General features: G+C 41.3%; 1 protein-coding gene across 1 annotated transcript in view; it reads right to left on the bottom strand.

Moving 5' to 3' along the window:
• LOC122800768 (cytochrome c oxidase subunit 5A, mitochondrial) overlaps nucleotides 1–20,839 on the bottom strand; it is a 149,396-nt gene extending 128,557 nt beyond the window's left edge. Inside the window, exon 1 of the mRNA XM_044070022.1 lies at nucleotides 20,611–20,839. Within this exon, the coding sequence (XP_043925957.1) occupies nucleotides 20,611–20,680 (70 nt within the window). The 5' untranslated portion in view covers nucleotides 20,681–20,839. The remainder of the gene's footprint in view (nucleotides 1–20,610) is intronic.
• Nucleotides 20,840–21,908: the final 1,069 nt, after the last annotated feature.

Raw genomic sequence — 21,908 nt, 5'->3', positions numbered from 1 at the left:
CTGTGGGTTCTGAGAGCCAGTTTCCAACCCACATAGTGATATAGGGGTTGATACCTAGCTTACTGAGTTTTTCTAAGATTCCTGAGTTGGGAATTGTATCAAAAGCCTTGACCAGATCAAGGCAGGCTGCATCAACTATCTTGCCTTCATCCGCAGCTCTGGTGACAGACTCAAGTTGACCAAAGTTGAGCAGCCATGATCTACCTTTCACAAAACCAAACTGTGTAGGATCCAGAGTTTGGAGATTCCCTATATCCTTGTTTATCAGGTCCATAATTATGCGTTCCATAGCTTTACATATCAGACTAGTCAGGCTAATGGGGCGAGAGTTCCCAGGGTCTGTAGTCACTCCTCCCTTGTGGAAAGGGATGACTGCAGCAGTGCGCCATTTGGTAGGGACAAAGCTGGAGGTGAAGCTGTGCTTGACCAGGGAACACAGGTGAGGTGACTGTTCACTCTGTAGTTCATGTAGAGCACAGCCGGGGATATTGTCAAGTCCCATAGCAGCTGTATTCTTGGCCTTGGACAGTGTTGTTTTAACCTGTGCAGCAGTAATATTGGGTGCCTGGCAATCACCTGGTATTGCGATTGGCCCCGAATCTGTCACCCAGTATACTGGCAATATCTGTTGGCTCAGTACAGGAGGTACCATTGTGCAGTAGCTCAGAGCAAATCTAGGTATTGCCATGGAGATTCTTTACATGAAGTACAGAAGGCCTTATGGTAGTTATTACCTGCTGCAATTCTGTTTTCATTGCTAGTTTTAAAGGATTTGATGAGGGCTTTCAATCTTTTGTTGAGGGTAAGGGTGTTTCTCCATTCTTGGGACTTCACCTCATTCCACTTCCACATCAGTCTCTTCATTCTGTTGTAGAGTTTATGGCAGGGGACCACCTTTTTGCCTTGGTTCTATTGGTTATGGCGAGATCCATGCATTTGTGTACGCGCTTGTACAGTGCACTGGAGTATGATTCGGCAGTCATGCAACTATTCTCCATTTGTATGGGTGCCGTGAAGTTAGCCACCTCTGTTTTTAGGAGCCCAACGTTAGTTTTGGAGAAGTTTTTTTTATTGTGGTTACATTTGTGGGGGGTGGGGGGATTTCCAAGTTAATCAGTTTGTCATTGGATCTAACCAGGGAGGAGTTGACTATTGGTGTAGAGCAATGGTCACCCATGTTAGTAATGACCAGGTCAAGGATGTTGCTACCTCTAGTGGGGGATAAGAACGAGCTGGTCCAGGGCATTGGAATTTATGAATTCCAGAAAGTGTTGGGCAAGTGTATTGGTACAAGAGTATTTTTCCCAGTTAATGGAGGGGTAGTTGAAGTCACCCAGTATGAAAGTGTTAGGTTGGACCACAATATTCCCCAGACTGCTTAGGAATGTGGAGCGAGTCTTGGGACATGGTTGAGGACCTATAGCAGGCTATGACCTGAAATCACAGTCTTACTTCAGGTGCAGCAAATATTGGGCATCTCAGATGCGTTACATTGGGCTACCAGTCTGGAGGTGCGCGCATCCTTTAGGAATATGGTAACATCACCGCCTTTGGAGCTTTGGTCAAAGTTCTGGGGCCGAAAGGTGTAAAATGAGTTACAGCCTGGTAGTGAAGGGGTACTTTTTGCTGCCTTGAACCAGGTCTCTGTTACAGCACAAAATGTCAATGTTCTCCATTTTAAGGAGCGTTTTGAGCGAGTGCATTTTGAGATTTAGACTTCTAGCGTTGAGCAGCATGACCCTCAGATTGCATCTGTTTGTAGCTGTTACGGTGGTAATTTGGTCTTTGGAACACCGCCTAAAAAGGCACTACAGGGGTGGCAAGAGCCTTAGCCAGTATCCAGAAGCCCAGCAGGGACCGATGCAGGCCACCTCTGGCAGAGCATCGTGGTCTGTCAATCATGTTGTCCCAGGCAGATAGTGGATCCCCTTAGAATGACACCAGAAACTTAGCCAGTTGTTGAAATCAATCATTTTCTGCTTGTACTGGGATATCATTCCAGGTGATAGTAGGATGCTGCTCAGGACTAGGGTCATACCCACCTGGGCTACATAATCTGAGCGCTCCATGTCTCTCAATGTAGTCCAGGGAGGTACTCCTGGGTCATTCACACCCATATGTACAACGACCGTCCTATTTGTACCTGTTGAGGGACCAGAGTGTGTGCGTTATGTGGCAGATCATGGCACCTGACAGGCAGCTGCCTTACTTTCTCCTTATTCAACCTAGTGAGTGGGACATCAGTGTGCCTCACTACCGTGTTGGGCATGCTGTTTTGCCTTACGGGCTTTGGTTGAGTGGCACACTTTAGGACAGTGTCCCGCGATTAGTGTTGTGGTAGAGTGCGTTTCTGCCTTGGAGGTCTCTGCTGTTTGGGTAGATTTTTATTGAGAGCCTCAGTGAAGGTGGGTGTGTGGTTTGTGCTTTTATGCGACGACAGTGCTTGTGTGTGTTCTGGAGGGCTGTGTGTGCCATGTGGTGTGGTTGACCTTCTCCTCTTGACCAGCTATTCCGGTCTTGGCTTGGATAAAAGTGCATCTCTCGCAAGTCTGAGTGTTGGGAGGCAAGACGAGAGGGTTGTCAGTGTACATGAGGCAGTTGCTACATTGCCTCAGGATGCCCAAGTTCGCCAGGTTAATAGGAGAAAGTACAGGGAACTGACCTTTAGACATGCCTGGAGGGGTGGGCATTAATAAATACTGGAGCAGTTTCCTTGTAGAATGTTTAGTGCTGGTGTGTGTGCTACAATAACTGCTACAAGAAGTCTGGTAGAGTGCTAAACTAATAAGCTAGCAAAAGTGCAGAAGAGGAGTGAACTAGCAGATCCAAGTGAAAAACTGAAGAGCACACTTCAGCATTGCTCAGAAGCTTAAAACATTCCAGGATACAGCAAATCTGTATCTGGACTAGACAAGTTAGAGGGAAGGCGGGAAACGAGCACAAATGTGGGCTTTTAAACCAGAAAGTTTAAAGAGATGGAACATATGCCCAACATAAATACTGTGACAGGACTAAATGAACACCCATGGAAAAGATCCCACCATGATAAAATCAACCAGCAAGAAGCAAGTGAAAAACATATGCTACGAAGAATACAGTGTCATATGACTTGCTTCAATACCTACTCAAAGGTTCAGCAGTCATCAGGACTGCAGGAGTTCCAAGAGAAACATATCCAATTACTTGCACAAAGTTGGCAAAGGGTGGAATAAGATTCTGCATGGGGTGAAGGGAACATTAAAAAGGTAAAACCTGTGTACTGTTTGGCTGTGGAGTAAGCAAATGCACTAGATACAAAACAAAGAATTGCAGAGATACCATAACCTATGGCAAGGAATCTGAATGCTACAAAACTTGCGTACTGCCGAAGACTATTCTGCGGGAAGTAGGAATCTACAGCATAAAAAACAGATCTGCATTTATAGAGAGAATGCGCTTTCTTTCTAGAGCGCACAGACGACATAACATTACAGAGTGAAACAGTAATTAGGGAAAAGCTGCTACCTAAATTTTATGTCAAGTGGTCAATACAGGTTGCACCACAAGCGAGTCTGGTGGACAACTGCAGGGCTAGTTCAGGCTGCAAAGTTCCCCACCATGAAGACCAACTGGGATGATTCAAGTCCACGTTAAGTAGTCAATCAGGCAGCAAGTGGGCTTGGACTGCTGCAAGTGTACTTCGTAATGTTCTAGCCATATAAGCAAACAGAGTTGGGCTGTTAAGCCAATACAGTACTGGCTGCATTCGGTAATTTAAAAAAAAAATCATAGGTGTGTACTAGGCTAATGGCCCTGGAGCCTTTACAAGCCAAGCCCATGGGATTACCCTGGCATTGTGCCACCCAACCCTAGTTCCCAGTGCCTCTGTCGAGTAAAGCCACTGCAATGATCTTGGGGTGAATTTCCTAATTCCCATCCACTCAAGATTTCTCTTGAAGAGGGCCAGTGAGGCGCTCTGCTAGACATGTATGGGAAGTCTATTCCATAGTATGGGCAGTCTCTGGGTTATGAACCTGTCCCTCCAGCATGTTCTGCCGATTGTGGTAATGAGGGAGAGTGTGGATTAGGATTTCTTCAGATGTAGCATTTCTATCAGAACTGGGTCAGACATGGCTTTGTAAGTCAAGCAGAGTGTGGGACTCAACTTGTGACTGGTCGGCAGTCTAAGTCAGCTACTTTCACACCGTGCATACTACCTGTGAGCCAGTTTGCAACCCACCTAGTAATATAGGGGTCGATGCCTAGCTTTGTGAGTTTTTCTATGATTCCTGAGTGGACAAAGGCCTAGGCCAGATCAAGGAAGGCTGTATGAACAACCTTGCCTTCATCCACAGCTCTGGTGACTAACTCAAAAGAAGTTGGCCAAGTTTAGCAGGGATGACCTGCCCTTCATAAAACCAAAAACTGTGTGGGATCCAGAGTTTGGAGATTCCCTATATCCTTATTAGGTCCATGATGATGCTTTCCATAGCTTTGCATATCAGACTCATCAGGGTGATGGCTCCCAGGGTCTGTCGCCGCTCCTCCTTTGTGGAGAGGGATGACCGTAGCAGTGTGCCATTTGGTAGGGACAAAGCCCGATGTGAGGGTGTGACTGAACAGAACACAAGTGAGGTGCCAGTTCACCCTGTAAGTTCATGTAGAACACAGCCAGGGATATTGTCAGGTCCCACAGAAGCTGTATTCTTGGCCTTTGACTGTGCTGTTTTAACCTGTGCAGCAGTAATACTGGGTGCCTGGCAATCTACTGGTATTGTGAGTGGTCCCGGGGAGGGGGGGTAAAGTTGACAATGAATCTGTCGGTTAGTATATTGGCAATATCTGTTGGCTCGGTATAGGAGGCACCATTGTGCAGTAGCTCAAGGCAAATCTAGGCATTGCCATGGAAATTCTTTGGTTGGGAGGGTGGCTTAATGGTTAAGGTGTTTGCCTTATAAACACAAGAAATGGCTCACAAGGGCAGTTAGCTTAGTACTAAACTATGAACCTATGAACCTATAACTATAGAAGGCCTTGTGGTTGTCTTTACTGTGAGCTGCAACTCTGTTTTCATAGCTAGCTTTAGAGAATTTGATGAGGGATCTCAACTTTTTTTTTTGAGGCTGATAAGGGAGTTTTTCCAGTCTTGGGACTTCACCTTATTCCGCATCAGTTTCCTCCTCCTGTTGTAGAGTTTATGGCAGGGGACCACCAGATCTGCTTCTTTTTTTGCAGAAGAGCATCTTGGTTCTACTGTGTACGGCGAGATCCATAATTAGTGTACGTGTTCATTGGTGTATGACTTGGCGGTCATACAACTGATCTCCATTTGTATGGGTGCAGTGAAGTTAGCCACCTCTGTTTTCAGGAGCCCACAAGTCCAGTATCACTTTCTCATTTTAATTGAACTGGAGTGCCATGATTATGCTCCCACGTAGGACAAAAACCCTGTAAAAGTAGTTCTGGAGACAGAGGACAGACTAACATAACTGGGTCCATAACCCCCCCCCCCCCAAGTGTTGCTGTGGTAAGCATCATGGAAGGGGTGTTCCTTCACTCCTGTCTGTAAATATCTTGTTAAAATAGGAGCAATATTTAAAACTGCCCCTGTATCTTTCCTGCTATACATTTACCAAAGTACTTTACCAGTAAAATACTTTGCAAAAAAAAAAAGCCAAATGGTAATGCACAAACTAGATAAAACTCCATGCACATTATGACTGGGTCTCACTCTCACATAAGTTCTTCACATTCATGTCTCAAAAACACATAACCCCAATCTGAGACCCGACCACAACAGTCTGCATGATCAAAACAGAAACATGACACAGGAATAGAAATAATGTGAGAGAAGGATTAAGGGAACAAATATTGAGCAGGTTTTATTACTTAGACCTGATATTCAACATTTAAAAGATTATGTTACACATTTAGTTCATTTTTTATTAAAAATGTTTTACACAGTTTAGACTAGTGGATTACAAACAGTAAGAATTCAAATGAACAGCTGTGCACAACTTGCACGATTTTAAAAGAAAGGTAGCAACACTACCTTTTGTTTTTATTCATTTTTTTTTAACCTGGAAAGTTGACCAGCCAAGAAAATGTACAGATACATTTTTTTTTTTTGTGTCAGCCATTAGCCTTGGTTAAACTTTTGCAAACCAGCAGTTCATAAGGAATGAAAAATCAGGATTCAACTGTCTGCCACTCCCCTCCTACAATGCCCATGACAGCTGCAGATGAACCTGTGGATGATAAACCGATAGTCTCTTCTGTTATCAATGTCAAAAAAGTTCCACCCTTCCGTACTTTATACCATCTTCGGATATCATGGATGGTGACAGCTATTATCGCATCACGTGTCCCACTATGCATCAGCTGAGGTGCTTCATCCAGGTCTCAAAAGTCATGTTCAGCACTCCTCATCTAAAAACAGGACACATCTTGAGCGCCATCTTACTAAATGCCAGTGCTGCAACTTGACCAAACATGGTTTAAAATGACTACCAATTTAAGTGGCTACAAAACGTATTCTGTAACTAGTGTTCTTACAAAGTTACTAATTTTTTTTTTTTTTTTGTTTAGTAACAACTGCCTGATCGGGGGTGAACACACCAATATGATTTTGTTTTCTGAGCAAAGCTTCTTTTCCACAATGCAACACATCTCCAGAAGATATTACAATGACCTACACCTTCACATGTGGTATATTTTCCTTTGAAACCTGCAGCTACAAAACGGTGCTTAATTCAGACTTTCTATGTTATGAATAAGCTCAATCCAGTCTTTCTTCCTTCTGAATTTTTACCAGTGGTGTCCAGCTTCTTGCCATTTATGCCACAGCTGCATTCACATTACACCACAGCTGCATTCACATTACACAGAAGAAGAAAAAAAAAAAAAAAACAACACACCCTGAGATTAAACACAAAGGAGGAGGAAGAAGAGAGGCAGTAGCCGAGAGCAACAGTACACATTAAAGGACCTGTGAATCACTGCCCAGAAACTTAACAGGTTTAGGAGCCCAACAAGAAAGAAATAAACACCTTGCTTTGTGGGCACTGCCTTGTCCACAGCATCTTGAAATCTGATTGGTAACATGGGAAAGCCAGACGATACAGGAGGAAAGTATTTGGAGATTTCATTCAAAAACATACTATGCACACTGAAGATGCCCAACGGCACAGAAATATCACACATGGGGAAGCACACACCAAGTCATGGCAGAGTTTCCTATTAATAGATGATTTTTATGTAGGAAAATACAATAAGACAAAGGAAATACATTCAGAGTATATCTGCCCTTTATTAAAGGTAGATTATTCATGCGTCACCAACTTAGAGATTTTTTTTTTTTTTTTTTTTTTTAATTCAACAGCAACTCTGGTGGTGTCATTTCTTTGGGCAAGGATACCAGGGCATCTCAAAAATAGACTGTAGCACATACTTACATTATTAAAATCAGTACACATTGCAGCTAGCCTTAGCGGTTACACTTCTATTAAGTTCCAGTGATACTCCTTGGGGATCATCATGTTTGGCCCCATTTTGTCTGGGCTAGTCATGACCACTTTTCCAACATTCCACGGGCAGGCAAATAACTGAGGAAGAGGTGTCTGGTTCCTTTTCCATGAGAACTTGCTCACTATTTACACAACAGGAACTCCTGGTTGTCTCATGCACCAACCTATTCCTGTTACATGACCTCTTACTGGCTGAAAAGTGGTCAACCTAGTCTAATTGCCAAGTTAGTACAGAAGATAAACTAGTGAAAGTTCAGTTTTTAAACCAGAAATGACCATTACTCAACTTAGAATTACACGTACCAAGTAAAGTAACACAGAATTCCCTTTTTACAACCAAGTGAAATACTACACAAGAAATTGCATACATTAAACAGCTGTATTTTTATGACAGTACAGGGGAAACAATTAAAGGTTTTTTTTGGCTACCCATCACACAGAGGAACTATGCATCTATAAAACTCACAAGAAATCCTGAACTCACTCTTCATCATTACAATGTGCTATTTGCACATTACCTTCAGTCTTGTTAACTATTAAAATGCACCTACCCTCCCACTTGCAATTAGAAAAATTTATTAACTGGTGGAGATGCACTGGAAGCTAGCCCAATGTTTTTCTAATCTGTAATGGTATAGTAGCAAAAGTTGATGAAAAAATCTGGCAGGGTGTAATTGCAGCCCCTAAAGAAAAAAAAAACACTAAATGACCTTTCAGACTCAACCTGGGCAGCAGCCAAGACTAGAAGAGATGCACCATTTCCACTTCACAAAACAGAACCAAGCAGATGAAATTAACTGAAGACCCATTAGTACATAAAACCATGGAAACAGATGTAATGGCTGGATGTCAGTCTCAAGAATGAATACTAGCACAGGTCTACAGCTAGTAGATGCGGCCAGTCAAGTCTTATTCCAGTCTTGTGATTTGTAAATGGAGTGGGAAAATTTAGTTGGCACTCCTGCAGGCAAAGTCGCCAAAGTAAAATGTCGGTACAGTTTCATTGTCAACAGGTACTGCCAGTTCTAATCAGATTTTGTTCTGTGACTGGGCAATTGTGGAAGACTGTACAGAAACTCAATGGGTATGTTCACAGACTTGGGCAAAGTTTTAAAAAACAAACATTCACCACAATTGTCTACCTAGCAAAAAGTAATCAACAGACAAGGAAGTGGGTGGTGGTGGTGGAAGGGTCATTATCAGAAGGCACAGAGGTTGCTACTGTAATCTCAATGGGACAATTCTGGGACTAGTACTTCGTGTCTAATTTTAAACACAATTAACCTAGGGGATGAGAAATGTAGATAACAGTGAGCAGAGTGGGCTGAACAGTACCAGACAAGGCCAATGCTACAAAGTGCAATGCCCTGCATGTATGCAGCAAACACCTATGGAACAAAGTACCATTTGAAAGGATGACACCCCTGATCAAGATTAAAGATTGAAGGGAGTCCTCATTGTAAAAAGTGAACTTTACTGGTCCTGACTGACAAGGCCATGGTAAAACCAAAGACTGTCTGCGGAATGCTTCATGCAGACCCGTAATCCTACCACTCCAATGTAGACTGCTCAGGTCGCAGACAGGATACCATATTTAAATTTTTGCGGGAGGTGGGGAGGGTGTAAAATGACCTAAAAACGAAACAAGATGGCTGAATAATGAAAGTATTGGGAAGCAAAAAGCAAGATGCTAGCTGCATCTAATAAGGCAAACAATACATTATTTTTAAACTGAATGTGCTCGTTAGGAAAACAAGCTAAAATATTAAACCAGAAAATAAACCAGACATCAGTAGTGTATTAAATCACATATTAAGCATACCAAACAGAAGTAAAACTAGCTCAAGGAAACACAAACCCATCTGGTGGACATCCTCTATCAGAAGGCTTTACAGCAAAAGGAAGAAAACTGTGGTCCAAGGACAAAGTCACAAATTCCCAATTGGAAAAACTCCCTCATCCTTAACAAGCAAATTAGATAATTAATTAGTGAAAGCTTCCAAAGTCAATTATGGATTGAAACTAGCCTCTAAAACAAAGGGTAACCACAAAGCCATCTTCAGTTAGGTCAAGAACCTCCATGGCAAAGCCCAGGTTCATTATGAATTAGTTCAGTATGGTACCACTTACACTGATCCCGATGACTTGGCCAACCTGCTAGAAGTTCAGCACAAACTTCACCCCCGTCCCCTCAATGGCCCATTCGATATTCCAGATACTTGTCCCACACCTCACATCTCAGCAGATCAAGTGATAAAGGCCCTATCCAAGGCAAAGAACACAGCTTCCATGGGACCCAATAGTAACCCATTCTGTAACATCTCCAGCAAGAACTAGCCTCGCCATTGAGCATCCTACTCAGCCTAAGTACAGGCTTCATTCCAGCAGAGTGGAGAACTGCCATTGTCATCCCCTTGCACAAAAGGTGGTGCCACTACTGATTCTGGAAGCCATCACCCCATTAGCATGACTAGTCTCATCTGTAAAGCCATGGAGCATATTATTATGGACCACATAAACAAGGACATAGTAATCTCCAAACACTTCACCCAGTTCAGATTAAAGGACAGATCTTGTCTGTTAACCTGGTTGACTTTTGAGACAGTTACCAAGGTCCTGGATGAGTGAAAGCCACTACATAGAGTATACCTTGACTTGGCCAAAGCCTGACAGAATCCCTCAGTCGGGCATCATCAAAAAGCCAACTTGGCATAAACCCCAGTCTCATTGGGTGGGTGGCCAACTGGCTCTCCTATAGGACCCACAAGGTCAAAATAGGTGCCTTCACCTCTGACAGCAGACCTGTCACTAGCGGTGTTACCAAGGATCCATCCTGGGACCCCTACTGTTTGGCATTTACTTCTCAGGTGATCCAGGCAAAGGCAAAAGGCCTGTGGCTGATCAAGTTTGCTGGCAATGGCAAGTCGGGTGCGGTTATTGACTCTCCAAATGATGTTAACATACTACAAGAGGGTCTCATAGCAACAAGTGACTGGTGCCAAAGTCGTGGCCTTAGCTTAAAACGCAAAAAAATGCATCATGCCATTTGGCAAAAAAACACAGCCCCTACGAATTACAACATCAATGGCAACCCCCCCTCAAGCACACAACCTGTGGTGAGAGACCGGGATACACAGGTTGACAATCTCACATTTGATCATCTAGCAGCAATGGTCATAAAAGAATAAAAATGGCCAAAAAAATAAATAACCCATACGAGTAAAACTAAACGAAGTTGACCAGACTCAGTGTGAATAAAACAATTTAATGACATAAAACATCATTAGATAAGCGCTTTCATCTCTCATGGAGACTTCAGATAAAATACACTCCCAGTAACCATCTTTTATATTAAATTTGTAAAATTAACCAATGGTAGACTATTAAGTTATTAAATGCTTTTATAGGTCCACCATACAAAAAAATTAGAGCTCATTCCATACATTTTTATAGAAAACAGTTCATTTTTGGTCAATAAATAGGGGCATAAAAGCCTTACTTGGTTCATCTCGGAAGCAAAGGGACTGCATGCAGAAAAATAAATAAATAAAGGAGGTTACCAACAACCTCTCTGTACTCCTCCCTCATTAGGCCAATTGAGTACAACACCCGATTCGGTACATACCTCTCCCAACACCTGCACCAGCTGGAAAGACCAGAGAAACACCTCTCAAAGAGAATCCATGGCCTCCAACACCTGTTCTATGTGGACATGCTCAAATCAATACCCCTCTACTCTGCATCGTACAGATTGCTCACATGTGATCAGAGTCTCGCCTACATGGCGATCACAGACCCTGCCCTACTAGAGATGTTCCATATCTGCAAGTCTAAATCCTCTCGCATTACCCAATCGAAAGGCCTAAATCTAGTGAGACATCAACAAAACCTGCTGGAGAGACAGGCTCGTCTCCCAGAGGCTACTGCAACTCTGGAATAGATTGCCCATACACAGAGTACGTCACGGACCCTCTTTCAAGTACAAAATTGGCTCTGCTTGACAGAGGCTCAGTTAATCAATGGGGCAGCGAAAGCAGACACATTCTGGCTAGGCTTATAAATGCCTTCTGGCAGACAGCCTAGTACCTACCTATGAACTAGGATGAGTGGATGGGAAGCCACAAATTTGTCCCAGGGGTTCCACCAGTGGCAGATGCTAAGGTTTCTTTTTTGGGAATAAACTCTTGGCTAGGCTTGCAAGGGCCCCAGGGTCATTAGCCTGGTAACCTCCTATGATCCCGTGAATACATTTTCCCCACTGACCTACCACCACTCTCTCAAGTCTACTCTCAGTTCCTATTATATGGTCTCCTTTTTTTCAGCAACCCCAAGCCAGCTATGCTCCTTCTGCCTCTCAAATCACTTTACCTTTAATGTTCTAAGTCTACCCAATACACATTGAAGGCCTTTCCCCAATACAAATACCACTACCCAAAATCTGGGTCAAACCTATATTACTACTGCAAAAAAACGTTTTCACCTGTACTTAAATCTTAATAAATGTTTTCAACACACAGCCAGTTTAACTAGACCATACATTTAATTTCCAGTAAAGCTGGCCATAAAAAACACTGTTCACAGTGCCAGAAAAGAAATCTAGCACACATCCCTCACAGCTTTCATATGCCTACCCAAAAAGCCTCATGTAAAAGTCACCTGTACAAAACTTTGTATCCTTTTAAAACTGTGCAGTGTTTTACTGTACCAGTACTTTAGCAAGTCATCTCAAACATTAAGCAATTAAGTAAATTATATGTCGGATCTACCCACTATACAATCAGCTTTCCAGAGGATGTTACAAATAAGGAGAATTAAAATAAGCCAATCCCCCTCGTGGAGAAATGGCAATGCAGCTCACACGAAAGCCTGCTTCATTACATGTGCAAACAAAAACCATCTCAAGCCGTTCAATGCTGCATGCAATTTGCTTTAAATGATGAAACAAAGCATTTGCAATACTCACTCAACACAGAACAACTTCCTACGTGTTACATGTTTACTGCCTTAATTTAGCCAAAGTATCGACAATGACAAAAGTTTCTACTCTTGCAGATGAATCACAAGAAAATGGTGCAGTACTCAAAATAGCAATTGTGCAAAATTAAAGGTAATTTCACTAGTTAAAACAAAAACATTTAGCATTTACCGAGAATGGTATCACCCCCACCCCATATCCCCCACAGCACCTAAGCACCTATAAAATACAAGTTAAAGCAATTTAGAACCAAATGACAAGTGGTACTGAAGATCGATAATTCAAGTGCAGAAATTAAAAGGGCCAGTTCCTATATGGGCAATCGATTAACAAGCTCTCTACACTTTCTTGGGACTACTAAACTCAACTTACTAAAATATTTTAGCCTGCTATCATAGCAGCAAGGGTTCACTGTGTGCCATAGTTGCCAGACTTAAAAGCATACTACGAAATGAAGTTACGCAAGGTGCCGCAACTATATAAATTGCCAACATCCTATTGATGCTAACATTTTTAAGTCCCCAACAGCACAGTAAACACTGCATTTTTTTAAGGCAGTTGACTTCCATTGGCTGAAATTTAAGCAGTGAACATTTAAAAGTAAAAATTATAATAATTCTAGTCTCTCTATGCCACAGCACTAACACTAAGCATAAAGAATGACGTGAATTAAAACACAGAAGACAGAAAACTAAACTCATTAGTTCCCTTAGAAACTGCTACCCAAAAATTCAGATCAATAAACCTAAGAAGCATAACATCAATTACTCTATTAAATTTAGTCTAATGAAGAAATTAGCTTTATCCCCAACATCCTATTTTACTAAATAACTGAATAGTTACAGTTAAAGTTTACTAAACGAGAGATGGTCAGACTGGGTTAAAGTTAACCCTTTTTAAAATAGGCCCAGGAAACAAATTGGATACAAACTGTGGTTTCCATTTATGTTTAAGATGCTTAAAGTATAACAGAAAGTGTGTAAACAAATTAACAGGTTATGATTTAACTATAGGAGAAAATGTAAAACTGGGAAATGGAGCCACTGTAATAAGGAAATGGCAATATAGCAAGCAAGACAAACAGAAGGAAAAAAGGAAAACACGTCTAATCTTACAAGTACACGAATATGAGGGATATAAAAAGTTACAAAAATGGCAGTTCAATTTTGGGTAAGATGTTATTAAAGTGGAGCAAGACGAGAAAATAGTAGTTTACAGACTTCTTAGCTGAACAGGTAAGGTGTTCCATTTTTCTTTTGCTGCATACCGACTGAATTGAACCCCCAAAATGGTTATGTGATTTGAAGGAATACATCTGATTTTACTTCTTTATCTGTGCTGTCCTGAAGGGTTACAATAGTTTTACGGTGTAGAAGTAGAAGTGATCTCCTGCAAATTTATATAGAATTATATGAATTCTCAGTTGTGAATAATTCTTAAAATTCTAACCAGTTAAAGTTTATGGAATGCTATGCACCGATACGTTCAGTTTAAGATGTTAACAGAAAACTTAGCTAATTCATAGCAACACTGTTCAAGTTAATGCAAACTTTTTTTTTTTTTTTTTGCACAAGTGGGTAAGGATGAGACCAAAATACAGCAGCCTTGGGATGAGAACTGTGCTGTTGCTTGCTCTGTAAGGCAAGAACATTTCGCTTAGCTTCAAGTTTAAGGGATTTTCATAGCATGCAATAAATATTGCAACCGATACCTTACCATCAATCTTACCAAACATCTAACAGCTGGTAGGAGTGCCCTGCTCAACAATGCCATTATCAAGAAATGTTGAGAACGCAAGTTCTAGTCTTACATTTAGTTAAATAAAGACCACCAATTTTCCGTTTTGTGGATTTAGAATTTCTTCACACACTTTTAGCCACGCTTCTATACTGTGAAAGAGTGCAGAAGTTTAATGTTGAAGCTGTGCAGGTAACAATGGGATCATCTGTATACTATATTACGGCTGAATAAGCAGCAGGAGCCATTTCATACATGTCATTTCTAAATGTAAACAAGAGGACAGATTCTTACAGATACCCATTTTGAATACAAATCTAGCCAATGGATACCAACCACATTTGGAGAGAGCACTATGAAACCATTCTATAGTACCTTTAAATAGAAAGTAGTCAGTGCAGAAGAAACAGATGCAAGACTGTATCAAAAGCTTGGTGGTGGGGGGGGGGAAGACCCTGACTTTTAGACTTGTACAGTTTAACTATGGCATGGATGAAACACATTTTGCTCAGGTGAAAGAAAATGTAGATGTCCAGCTATATACAAACATTTTCATGTATTTTACAATACATATATAGCTGGACAAGTGTGTTACACAATTTACACTATGAAAGATACATCTATATATATATATATATATATATATATATATATATATATATATACACACACACACACACATACACATACACACACACACACCCTACAGCTCAGTGAAGTCCAAGCATTTTCCCTTATTTAGAAACAGGCATTCAATAGTAATTGATCAAAAGGAGTTCCCAAATGAATTTGGCATTTTCTTAGTAACTGTGAAAGGTTACTTAACTTGTTTTAAAATACTGTTTTTAAAATTTGTGCTCATTTTTAAACTACATATTCTGCAAGCATACGATACTCGTACCCAACGGTGTATTACATTTTTCTGAAAGGAAATGCAGTTTGCAGTATAAAAAACTGCATCAGCTTTTTAACCCAAGTTGGTTCAACCAAACAAGCAGCAGTAGAACAGACCATACAAAAATGCCAACCAGGACCCACCCAACGTTTCCACAAGGTTTCTCAGTTTACAGTGGCAGCAGCTTGCAAAGTAACATGAAGAATCTGAGATGCAAGCTGGGGCCCTTCCTCTAGAATGGGTGCACACTCCTACAGGTTCATAGGACAAAGACACCTCTCCGGCTATTAACACAGCCACCTCAGTGACACTCATACTGGTGCATCTTTAAGTTGTATATGGTGACAGAGTCATCTCATTTATAAAATTAGTGTTCTCTGGAAAAGTATGGATAGGATTTCCACCAAGTACAGGTAATTAAACCCAGAACTTACAATGCATAAGCAACTATGCTGACATGGACGGTACCATATTGTCTTTCTATACAATAGATACTACACTGTAAAATAAATTACTTAAATGTATGCAAAAAACACATATTTAAATGTAGTGCAGTACTCTAGGTGGAAATGCAAGGTCAGGTCCTGTATTTTAAAATAAGTCACAATACACTAATATGTACAGCAAAACATTAGGCTGAACTTTAAATACAGAATAGATATCCAATTAAAACTACCCATACCACTTGCACACATTCATTAAAAATTTCAAAGTAATTTACACCATCTAAAAGTGATTCAAAACTTTTTACTGTCCCCTGCATCCGAATTGAGCTAAATAACCAATTTGATACCTGCATTATAAAGTCATAACCCAATATAATCCGAGAGATCTGCACCCCCCCCCCCCAGCACTACAACAGTGCTGCAAGTTGTGCATTTTAACATCTCTTTAAATATTAAAGAAAAGCAGCAGAGAGTAGTAAATGAAGAGGACAACTGCGTACACACAAAATCAATCTACACAAAAGAGTAAGCACACTTCCAAGACTGGTCAAACAATAAGACAAGTTTCAGCTACTCTTATGTCCAACTAACCTTACATAAAATCCCACACCATATCTTTGCTTCTTCTTTCGGCTGCTCCAGTTAGGGGTCGCATACCTTTGCTACAGGTCCCCATTATGACCCAGGATAACCATACCATGTATCTGAATGGTCCCCATTATGACCCAGGATAACCATACCATGTATCTGAATGTACTGAAACTGCTCTAAGTTCAGCCCAACTCCATATTCTTATGTGATTTCAAAATATCCCATGAACTGGGATGCATACACAATCACCAACACACAGAGAATGCTGAACTCCCAGCAAACCTCAGAACTATAAAAGAACTTTTCCAAGGCTAACTACCTCATGTTAAACGATGGCATAGCAGAATTCCAAGCTGCCTCCCTAAAAAAAAAAAACACACCACAAAAACTCAGAACATGGTTAGCAATGTAGAAGTGTTTACGAAAACCCTGTACAGACATATACATAACAGCATGGAAACCACAGTACCGTTTCAAAAACTTAGAACAAAAGCCAACTTCAAGGCAAAAATAACACTCCAGGCTAAGGATAAGCATTTTTCAGTTGTGTACGCAATCTTAAAAGTGAACAGCCACAGTAAATGGAATTCCCTACACCGAATTGGTGGTGGTGGTGGGGGGGGGTGGGGTGGGGGTAATAGCAATATTTAGGCCAATAAATTTAGCGCCAATTTCACTGTCCCTCTCAATCATTCTTGGTTACCCCTTAGGAAATACCCTCTACCATTTCTCCCTCAACTATCACTAAAGAACAAGTCCTCACTGCACTAAAAAAAAATTAAGATCAATGGGTCTGATATCCCAGGATGCCCCCTGAACAGCCTGAAAAATGGCCTTTCAGACCCACTAGAATCTCTGTTCAACGCCAGCATCCAGAGAGGCTTCATCCCTAGAGGATGGAGGACTACAGCAGTCATCTCTCTACCCAAATGCAAGCCATCAACAGACAAAGGGAAATTACAGAGCCATAAGTTAGACTAGTCTTATATGAAAAGCCACGGAAAGAATTAATTTCAGACAAGATAAAGACGAGAAATCTTCAAACCAGTGGATCTACCTTAGTATGGTTTTGTCAAGGCCAGTCATGCCTATTAAACTTGGTAGACTTGGAGGTGGTCACCAGAGCCATGGATGTGGGCAAATGGTAATATACTGCCTAACTTGATCTGGCAAAGACATTGACAATACCTCACCCAGGTATTACTAACAAACTCACAAATTAAGGTATAAATTCCTGCGATATCCAACTGATAGCCAAACAGTTCAGAGACAGGATACGTGAAGTTAGTGTGGGGGAATCCAGCTCATAGTTTCATAGATGTGTACTAGGCTAATGGCCCTGGAGCCTTTACAAGCCTAGCCCATAGAAGTACCCTGGCATCGTGCCACCTGACGTTGATCTCCACCAAGAGGGCAGTTTCTAGTGGTGTCCCACAAGGCTTGGTACTGGGGTCTCTCCAGTTTACAATACATTTCTCCAGTCAAGGCAAATGTCGAGGGCCTCTGGCTGACCAAATCTGCTGATGACTGCAAGCTGGGTGCAATCAATGAATACTATGTGGGCATTACCCAGGATAGTCTGACACAGACAAATAAATGGGGCTAGAAAAACTGCCTAAAATACAAAAAAAAAAAAAAGAAAAAATTACACTCTAGGAAGACAACTTCCCCTGCGTATTACAACAGCGATGACACCCCACTAAACGCAAACCCAGGGATAAAGCACTTCGGAACTCAGTACAACAGTAACCTGAACTTTGATCATGTGTCCATAGCAGAGGGCATGACATCCAGATATAAGGAGAGCACAGTCCCACTAGACTCAGTCCTCATTAGACCAGTAATGGACTATATTATACCATGAGCTGATTGGCCAGCGTGTTATACTAATGGTTTTCCATTAGTATAACTCTATCTTCGTTAAATGGGTTTAACATACCCATTCTACATAGCGAACAATGTTAAAAAAAAAAAGGCAGAAAGCAAGATCCGTTGCTTTTTTAGTTACAAAACTGTCTCGCTATGTTAAACTCATTTAACATAGCGAGACATAAAAAAAAGCGAGTCTTGCTTTCTTCTGATGTACTGCGCGGCGCGGTAGTACAGGAATTTCAGGATGCCAGGCATAACAGGCATTATATGCCATTATTTAAGAAAGGAATAGTTTCTTTTCTTAAATCCAGTAATGGACTATAATACACCCTTTTGCATGTACCAGACCAGGAATATGTGTGACAGCTGGAGTGACCACAGACGTTCCTCTAAAAAAAAAAAATGTTATATATATATATATATATATATATATATATATATATATATATATATATATATATATCTCCACATATACATATACACACAGCATGTAAATGTCCTATGCAGATCAAAGTCATGTCCTTGTACTCCAGTTTCCTACAGACTACTGAGGGGCGATTTATGCACAGCCTACAAGGCATTTCCAATCCAACTCTGATGGATCTGTTACACATTTGCAAAACAGCTCTGTTACACATTTGCAAAACAGCACTAGAAATACCTGATCTAAGGATTGTAACCTCATCTGTAATAAACAAAACATGGAGGAGCAGGTACGTGTCTCAGAAATTATCCCCTCTCTGACAAGACTCCCCATTCACGTGAAACGGAGCTCTTCCCTAAGCCTATTCAAACCTAACTTGGACCAATGGATCGGAAATTGCAACTCCACAACTGGCTTGTCACTTGTGGCCCTTATGGACAGGGTCAATGCCATAAAGCAAAGACATATACTAAAGCTGTTCTAACTACGAGGCACTAATAATTGGGAAAACTGGGATACAAATGGCTAGACTAATATGCTCTAGGGCTGTTAACCTAGTAATCTTCTATGAAATGCAATTTGGACAAATGGGTGGGAAATCGCAAATTCACCATTGGCTTATTGCCTGTGCCCCTTATGGACGGGGGAGACTTGATGCCTTAAGGCACAGGCATATACCAACCCCTTCGTCATTGGGCACTGATAATTGGGAAAACTGCAGCGTGAAAGGCTAGGCTTTAAAGGGCTCTAGGACTGGTAACCTTGTAAAATCCTACAATCCTATGAAATACATATATCAATTCACAAATGAAAATGCACACACCACGCATGTACACAAGTACTTATAAAGTACGCAAACCATGCACGTATCTTCTACATATATCTAATAAAAAACAATGCCAAAGAAAATGCACGGTAAATGGACCCAAAAAGTCGGACTTGGCCTGGGTAGAAAGAAATCATGATTAAACACCAAATTTAGACAAGTTGGGTGGGCACCAGTGAATCCGTATTTCATCGTAAGGAGGAAACACTCTTGGCAGAGAAACTACTGCCGTGAAATTACATAAGACTAGATTACGACCAAAACAAGAAGTTCGATACGGATACTTGTTCAAAACAATAACCACACAAGTCACAAGATGCTAATCACAGTACAGAAGCATTAATGACAACCACAACGGGTCACGTTTCAGTTGTTACTCCAATCTCTACCAAACACATTTTAAATTGACATTCCAGTATATACGGTGTCAAAACAATTCTTGAGTGGTATCTCAATCGTTTTCATCCAGGGAACAAAAGATGTTATAGAATAATTTTCTCCGAACCATGCATGCCCCATTTCACTCGGTGCAAGCAAAGGGCACGACCTAAAACAGGACAGCCTGGCCAAACCGAAAGCAATAACTTTGGAGAAAGACGATTTACAACATTTGCCACTACTGAGCTACAAATACAGTGTATTTACTCAACCTACTACAAACGCGGTTTAACACTTAAAATAACTAAGCAATGTAGTATTACTACGATACAAAACAAAGGGAAACCACTTCCACTGTTATTTCATACATTCGATTGTGAGTGACCTACAATTATTTCACAATGCATAACCCCCCCCTTCTACCAGTATCAGTTCCGGTATACGATATTAAAAAGCATCTCCACTAAAGGAAACTGTCAATGCAACAAAAATACAGCCTTAGTCTCCTTAATAAAAAATCCTTCTCACCTCAGAATCTAGCCAAAATCGTAACCTAACAATTATCCCAAAATGCACTCCCCCTTCCATTGGTATCAATACCGGTATATGATATAACAAATCTCAATTACAGCGAAAAATGCCAATACAGAAACAGTTCAGTTTCATTAATTTAAAAGGTCCTTCTTACGTCGGAGTCATCTGGCTAACCTGTGAAGGAACTAGGCCCTAAAGCCTTAATGTATGAAAGCATGTGGGTCATTGCAAGGGCACAGTGCTTTCCAGTACTGAGAACAAGTAAACTAAGACACCCCTACTTTACCCAATTCCATCTAATGAACATAAACCTTATTAAGCAAACAGCTTCCTTTCTTGCACCAACCCGACTACCCATATCCATACAAGGGGGACCCTGTACTCCATACATTTTCAATAGCCGACATACCAACTCCATTTACCTTACCTGCTGGCTGATAACTCCTGACTACAGTCCTCAAATTAGTCGAAGCGCAACGAATGACTGCCCTAAACATTATGTACTACACACAAAAATTGCCAGGGAAACGGAGGGGGAAGAAAAAGACTTGGGTCCCAGCAATCGAACAAGAAATTCACTTGCTCTAACACAGACAGACACAGACTGACTGTACTGAACAGTACCAACTCTAACCGGAAAAGGCTGTCTTCCCAGAACTACGGCAGCCTAGTAGTTCCAATAACTAGAGACGTTTTTTAAACGGCATGTTCTCCGACCTTGGGAGGATGGTATAGGGGTGTTGTTAAAATGAACAATGCCCGTCCTTGGGAAGATGACATACGGGTGTTAATATAATGCAGTATGCAGACTGTCTGACCTTGGAGAATGGCAAAGGCTGTAATTATACGGCAACACGTCAAGTTGTTCACAGATTTTAGTGATTAAACGCGTGGTAATGCACGCAGAAACGCTTAACAGTTTAAAACTGTTAGTTAAAGAGACGCAGAGAACAAAAGAATGCGTTCTTTACCACAAAACGCGATTGTGAGAATAACAACCCATCCATCCTCAACCCCTTTTCCCCATTTTTGCACATGGGGTCGGGGTGTCACTTCAACAGTGATAATCCTCGGTGGCTAGCCCAGCAGCGGTAGTTCATCCGTACCACACACTCGCATACCCACTCACACCTAGGGGCAATTTAGTGTATCCAATCCAACTGCTTATGTCTTTGAATGTGTGAGAAAAATGGAGCACCTGGAGCGAACACATGGAGGACATACAGCAGGGAACAGATCCGAGGGATTGCTTGCTGTGAGGTGACAACGCTAACCGCTGTACCTGCGTGCGAATACAGCAGTCATATTAAAATATAGGGGGTGTACCATAGCACTCAATCTCTGGGCACCAAACTCGAAAAATCTAACAATCATAAAGAGCAAATGCTCTGAGGAAGGAGTATGGCTGTCAAGTGTTCTCCATTACCGTCAGACATACTTCAACAATAATACAGTTGATTTAGCGTGATGACAGAATAAGAGAACATTACAATTAAACCACGTTGCTCAGCACGTGTTTTCTGTACAATAAGAAAACGTGAAGCTCTTAATATTTGTCATTATTTTCTGACTATAATCCTCAGTGACTTGTTAGTGTCTTTCGGCTTTTCCCGGTCAGGGGTCGCCACCGCGGAACTCCGGTCCGCTAATGATTGATAGTTGATCTTTACGTGCCGAGTTACCAGCCCTGACGCACAACCTTCAACGAAGGTACGCCCATTCACA

Source organism: Protopterus annectens, chromosome 4.part1, assembly GCF_019279795.1.
Source record: "Protopterus annectens isolate FY-2018-M chromosome 4.part1, PAN1.0, whole genome shotgun sequence".
Classification (NCBI taxonomy): Eukaryota; Metazoa; Chordata; order Ceratodontiformes; family Protopteridae; genus Protopterus; species Protopterus annectens.
Note: the sequence above shows the minus strand (reverse complement) of the source record. Positions and strands in the feature narration are given on the sequence as shown.